Source organism: Gavialis gangeticus, unplaced genomic scaffold, assembly GCF_001723915.1.
Source record: "Gavialis gangeticus isolate Ggan-Ray unplaced genomic scaffold, GavGan_comp1, whole genome shotgun sequence".
Classification (NCBI taxonomy): Eukaryota; Metazoa; Chordata; order Crocodylia; family Gavialidae; genus Gavialis; species Gavialis gangeticus.
Window position 1 is genome coordinate 1,214,498 of NW_017729032.1, and position 6,761 is coordinate 1,221,258.

The 6,761-nt window shown below is 52.5% G+C and overlaps 1 protein-coding gene across 1 annotated transcript in view; it reads left to right on the top strand.

The window, feature by feature from the left end:
* Positions 1-3,415, top strand: part of RRM1 (ribonucleotide reductase catalytic subunit M1) — a 39,504-nt gene extending 36,089 nt beyond the window's left edge. Inside the window, exons 17-18 of the mRNA XM_019525113.1 lie at positions 703-891; positions 2,276-3,415. Of these exons, the coding sequence (XP_019380658.1) occupies positions 703-891; positions 2,276-2,464 (378 nt within the window). The 3' untranslated portion in view covers positions 2,465-3,415. The remainder of the gene's footprint in view (positions 1-702; positions 892-2,275) is intronic.
* The last annotated feature ends 3,346 nt before the right edge of the window (positions 3,416-6,761 follow it).

The following is a 6,761-nucleotide window of genomic DNA, read 5'->3' on the forward strand; positions in this document are numbered from 1 at the left end:
TAAATAGGGGGAGGACAGCATGACCAGCCTTGGCCCTGGGGTGCATTTCTCAGCTTCTCTGCAGAAGGAAGAGCTGCAATGTCACCTGGTGATAAGTTGGAGTCTCTGCTTGAGGAACATGAAAGGATTCTGGCCTCTGCCAGCTGGTGATGCTGGGGTCTTTTGTGAACGTGTGTAATGGAGACTTCTATCAGACACGTTTCCATCAGTTACAAATAAGAGGGGTGGGAGGTAGAAGTTGATGTTACTCTTCTGTGCAGTGCCAGAGCATGCTTGGGGCTCTGCTGATCTCAGAGTATGCAGGGGGAAACCAGTTCCCCGAGTGGCTATAAAGCAAGAGCCTGCTCCTCTGGTGAAGGGAACTGCAGGGCCTGAGTGTTGTTGGAAATGTTTCTTTCTGTGTACATAACCTGCTTTTATAGAGTACGGTTGACGGAAATCTTCCCATTTTGCCCCAAGCTTGGCTGGTCCTGCCTAGCCCACCCTCCTTATTCTCACTGGTTCAGGGGTTCTTGCCTTTGAGACCTGGCTAAATAGTGCCTTCTCTCAAAAGTTGCTCAGAAAGGGAACAGTCTGGTTTCAGCTGGTAAGGGAGCCTTTTGTTAAGGGTTGCCTCGGCTAGTGTTGGTTATGACTAGTTCTAGTGAGGGTACCTTGGTGTTACAGGGGCTGTAGCCTGCTAACCATTTCTATCCCTTTCAGAATATCCCAGAGATCCCCGTGGACTTGAAGCAGCTCTATAAAACTGTGTGGGAAATCTCCCAGAAAACCATCCTTAAGATGGCAGCCGACCGTGGAGCATTCATCGACCAGAGCCAGTCCCTCAACATCCACATTGCAGAGCCCAACTACGGCAAGCTCACCAGCATGCACTTCTATGGCTGGAAGCAGGTATGTGGAGCATGCTGCCAGCTGCCAGCCCATGGGTTTTGCTAGGTTAGTGCAGGGCTCGCCTAGGTTTTTTTGGATTTAGAGAGACCAGGTGTCTCTTACCCCTTTCTCCTCCTTTACAGATTCTCTCTGCTTCTGAAGGGAGAAGCTGGGTGTGTTTCTAGCATTGTTCCCTTCTGTGGATCCTCTCTAGTCCTGAGGGGTGGGTGCAGAGTGCTGGGCTCCCAGGGACCAGAACAGTTACCTGGTGTAGGGGAAGTGCTCTGCAGCCAGAATTTGGTTCCATCCTGTTTAGAGGTGCACCGATATATTAGTTGCATATCAGACCGGCACCGATAGAAGGAAAATTATTATTGGCAATTGGCGTTTTTTGGTGTTGCCATTAATGTCACCGATTTAAATGCCATGTGCGTGCGCACAGCTGCAGCATGCATGTGGTCAAGAATGCAGCCTGGCAGCTTGGAAAGCAGTGTCCAGCCAGTAAGTCTATTGGAGGGAAGGCAGAGGGGTGCAGATTGAGTCCCCCATGATGAGGGGGGGATTTGGGCAGGGGCAGGTGCTGCCCAGCCAGGGTGATGTACGTGACCTCAGGGTGGGGTATGGAGTGGAGCTGTGGATAGCTTGTCTGATGGGGTGAGGAGGGAGCTATGCACAACTCTGAAGAAAGTATGGGCAGCATGTGCCTTGCTAGATTTGTGCACAGGGCAGGGGGCTGCGCTGGCCTCTTCCTGACTGCGTACAGAGGTGGGGAGCTGCTGGGCCAGGGCTGTTCTTGGGGCAGGCAGGAGTGGGGTGGGTGGCTGCAGTGCTGGAAGCGGTGGCTACAGCAAATTTTGGGGTAGCTGTAGCTCACTCTGTAACTACCTCTCCCAGCGCACTGCTGCCTGCCCTGCCCCGGCCCAACCCCCCCTGCCGGGAAGAGGCCAGCACAGCCTCGGGCCCTGAGCTTACAGTGCATAGCCCACCCTTGCCTTGCACACACATCTGGGGGGCACATGCCCCCTTGCCTCCCCTGGGGGTCTGCACAACGGTGGGGAGCTGTCCCCCCTTCACAGCCCCCCATGCCCCCTGGACGAGCTGCCCATGGCTCTGCCCTGCGCCCCATCTTGGGGTTGCATTCACCGCCTTAGCTGGGTAGTGCCTACCCCTGCCTCACTCCCTCACTGCAGGGGCCTCAATCTACCCCCACTCCCCTTCTCCCCATGGGCTTACCAGCCAGATGCTGCTTTCCAAGCTGCCAGGCTGCATATCGGATAGGTTGATATGGTTGGTTAATAATCGTCCATCGGTATCAGCCAAAAACATTTTTATCAGTGCACCCCTCATCCTGATGTCTCGAGCCACAGCAGGTTTTAAAGGTCCAGCTCACACATGTGTTTTGCAGGGCCTGAAGACCGGCATGTACTACTTGAGGACGAAGCCAGCTGCTAACCCCATCCAGTTCACCCTCAACAAGGAGAAGCTCAAAGAGAAAGAGAAGACCTCCAGGGAAGAGGAGGAGAAGGAGAGGAACAAAGCTGCCATGGTGTGCTCGCTGGAGAACCGAGATGAGTGCATGATGTGCGGCTCCTAAAAGGCCAGCCCTGTGGGGCCAGCAAGTTGCTCCCTTTGGCTTACTTTCTCCTAGGATAGATAAGTCTAGCTTTACTCTGAGGTGGAGCATCTTGCTGGAGCTGTGGCTGGAGGTGTCAGGGAGGAGTGTGCTGTTGCTTTCCCCTGCCTGCAGGGTACTTAAGAAGTTTGTCTATTGCTTTTGCAGCTGGGTATCCCAGATACTGAGTGCTCTTACACGGTCTCGCCTTTTCCGCTCTAGCTAGGATTGTCCTCAGCAGACAGGAAACTGCCTGCTCCCTTCCAGGTCAGTGCTGTGGACTTTAGACAGTCGTTCTGGTTTTCCTGGAGTTCTTATTACTGTGCTTTTGGTAGGGGAACAGATCCTGATGGGTGAATTTCCTTTGCATGCTGTAAAGCGACAGCGAGGGAAATAGCCCAGCTTGGGTGTATTCCCTGCTTGGCGCTCTCTCTGCCTTGGTGAAAGGGTTATTCTGTCAGGCTGTGGAAAGATGGAGGAGGGAAACAGGGTGCAGACTGGTGAGGTGGATGAGCTGCCTGCAGACTTCACCAGCCCCTTTCAGCCTGACAGAGCTCTGCACTTGCAGAGGTCACCCCCCGACCCCACCAGGAAACAGCAAGGCTGTGACTTTGTGTCTGGGTCTGTATCCAGACCCGGCTTTACTGGACTGTTTCCTTGAAACTGGCTTATGCGTTCTGGACTCACAAACCTTTCTGGCCCATGCCCTCCATCTGCTTCAAGAGCTGAACCCGTCTGCCTAGGACAGCAGCTCTGTCTTTTCTGAACTCTTTTTACCTTCTCGTATCCTGAACTCCAGGAGTTCGTATCCTGAACTCCTCTTGCTGATATAGCTGGACTCCCAGTTCTCAACTATTTATTGACTCCATGTACCACACACACAATTAACCCTTTCAACCAGCTGATGACAATAAAGTCTAGAGTGTAAATGGATGGTGCCCTATGTCTGCAACATCTCATGGATGAAATACACTGTAGGGAAGGCAAAAGAATGAACTGTCCATTCCCTCTTCACGTGGTGGTAGCATGGCAGGATGTGGCTCTGGAGATTTCCTATGGTGCCTGGGAGATGCACATGCAGCACAGGACTGGGCTTTGGTCTCAAAGAGCCAGCTGTGCAGCCCTGAAGGGGGTTGCCTTGTGCAGCCATGTCCGGCAGTGGAGCTGAGTGGCGAATCTCTGATGCTTGCAGGCAGGGAGCCCAGCTGAGTTCAGCAGGGGGCTGTATTTTGACATTGTTTTGAAGAGTGGGCTTGAATAGGAGAGAGAAGTTGGGGGTGAGGAGGAGTATAGGAAATTAAAGTGTGATGGGAACAGCCTAAGCTCAGATGGGGACTTGGGTGTGTGTCACTAGCTGGGAACAGTCGGCGGTCACGTATGTGTGCAGTAGGAGTTGAACCTGGATTTCCAAAATGCTATCCGGCAGTTTGTCCAAGGACCTCCTTCCCTGCCCTGCAGAGAGAGTGCCAGCTCATGCAGGATCACAGAAAATGAGGGTGGGAAGGGATGTCACATCTGGTCCAACCTCCTGCTCCAAGTAGGACCAGTCCCTACCACATCATCCCAGCCAAGGCTTTGTCTACCCAGGTCTTCAAAACCTCCAAGGATGGAAATGCCACCATCTCTCTGGGGAGCCTGTTCCAGTGCTTCACCAGCCTCCCAATGAAGGAATTTTTCCTAATCTCCAACCTCAACTTCCCTTGCTGCAACTTGAGCCCATCGCTCCTTGTCCTGTCATCTGCCCTCACTGAGAACAGCCCAGCTCCATCTTTGCAACCCCCCTGCAGAGAGTTGAAGGCTGCTATCAAATCCCACCTCGGTCTTCTCCAGACTAAATCAGCCCAGTTCCCTCAGTTTCTCCTCACAAGTCCTGCCCCCCAGGACCCCAGACCATTTTCCTTTCCCCCCACTGGACTCCAGTGTGTCCACATCCTTTCTGTAGTAGGGGCCCAGAACTGGACACAGGACTCCAGATGGGCATAGTACTTAGCTGGAGCATTTGGTGCAACAGGAAAGCATGGTGTTTGCAAAGAGAAATGGGGTCTGGGAGCCAGAGCTGGGCTACAGGGGAGGATGTGGGCTGGAGGCAAAGAGCAGAGGAGCGACTGCAGGCATGATGGAGACTAGCAGGTATGAACAGTGTGGAGGTTTGTGGCCTCAGGTGATGGCTGCCCTCTGTGCTCAGCTTGGCCTTGGCTGCAGTCCAGCCTTATCTCCTTCAAACATAGTCTGCCTGGGCCAGCTCTCGGGCTGCAGTAGCCCTGGGGGCAGATAAGCCTCCTCCGTGTCCTGGCCCCCTTCCAAGGCTTGTCAGTCGGTGCTAGGCCTGCAGTCCGTGCCTGCCTGTCCCTCTGCTTGGACTCCTTTGTTCTCAGTGGAGTGGAAGGCAGCTGGGTATAGTCTCGGCTCCACACTTAATCAAAAGGTCCTATTTATCTGGTGCCTCTGCCCGAACCACAGCAGTGGTTGTGCGGCGGCTGAACACTCACCCTGCTTGCTGTCACACGGACCAGGGGTTTGGGAGAGGAAGGAGGTGGAAGCATCTTTGCTGGGGGGAGGTCACTGGATGTTGTTGGATGAGGAGGATGCTGGCGTATCACACTATGGAAGAGAAGTGAGGAGCTGCCAGCCCCGACCCTTGCTCCTCCTGCACCCCCAGCCCACCACAGAGGGGCACCTTAATCCCTGGTTAGCAAGTGAATAGCCCAGGTCTCTTCTAATCTTTTTCCTCCTGCATCACAGACCTGATGGGAGGGATGGAGCATGCCATTCTCCCAGCGCCACGCCACGCCGTGCCGAGGGCCTTCCCAGGATGTGGACTCCCAAGTCCCCCTGCTGATGAGTTGTATCTGGGCCTCCTGCTTCCTGGGCGAGTCCCATAACCTGGAGGGGCATAAACCACCCTCCTTCCATGGAAGAGTGCCAGTCCTTCAGTCCCAAAGGGATGCCTTGTGCAGCTGCCTCCAGGAGCCCTGTTGTACCCCAGCCCTGAACTCCGGGAGCCGGGTGGATTTCATCCTTGTGTCTTGTCTGGGGTTAGTGAGCTGCTCTGAATCCCATTTCCAAATGCCCAGCTTTTGTTCCCTCCTTCCCTCTACAGCAAGCTCAGGCAGCAAACGTGAAGGTCTCTGACCCCAGAGTCCTATCCTGTGGAGCTGGCGATAGGGGCAATCCATAGGACTAGACCCAATGGGGATCAGGCCTTGGGGCAAAGGAAAACTAGGCTGTAGCGCTCTGAGAAGGATCTGGGGACTCTGGCTGCTGCCAGCCCTGGCCAGTTGCAAGGGGTTTTGGCCAAACTAGGTCCGTGGCTATGCAGAAGGCCCCAAAATCTGTTTCTGAATGACCAGAGTGAATCTTTACAGATGTGACAACCAGCTTGGTCAGCAAAGGAAAGCCATCAACATGTCCAGCTAAACCAGTATTGAGATCCAATTAGAGCACGAGGCCTGAAAAGAGACCCTATAAAGGCAGACCGTACATTAACTAATCCAAGAATACTATATCATAGTTTTAGTTTATGGTAATTGATTCAATCAAATGGATTAGAGGCTGTTTTGCTACAGTAGATATTTTTTGTTAAAATTCTTACAAAGCCTTGTTTACAAAAGACCGTGCATTTTTAGGGAAGAAAATGAGCGGGGCAAGCAGTATCCCATCATGGGGAAGGAAGGAGATGAACATTTCTTCCTTCTAAAAATGTAACTTCCGCAGAAACATAGGCCGCGTCTACATGTGTGTTGGTGCTCATTAAATCTAGTAACTCCACTGTGAGGGACTAAGAAAATGCACATTATCCTGTCTTCATGTGCATTAACTAAAAACCACTAGGAAGATCACACGCCAACTGGAGATGCTTCCTCAGCCTGATGAGTATTTATCCCCGAAAGCTTCCTAAGAAGAATTTTCCCAACCATTTAAGTTGGTCTAATAAAAGAGATTGGATTCACCCAAAGAACCTTGTCAGTTTTTAAGTGACGCTTAATTGTGCATCAGCCTATTTTAATGTGCATTAACTAAATAGCACGGGTTTTTTAGTGATGCTATAATGTGCAATAAAATAGGCTAATGCACACTGAAGTGCATGTGTAGATGCGCCCATAGATCCCAGCCTACGGAAAACTGGTTCAGACCGGTTCCAAAAGTTTCAGCGAGACAAAGCCAACATATTTAATAACTTCTTTGCCTCTGTCTTCCTCAGTAAGGACCAGAACTCCCACCTCCCTGCTGGGCCCCCTTTGGGCCCCGGGGGAGGCTCACCTGGGCCTAGAGTGAGTGA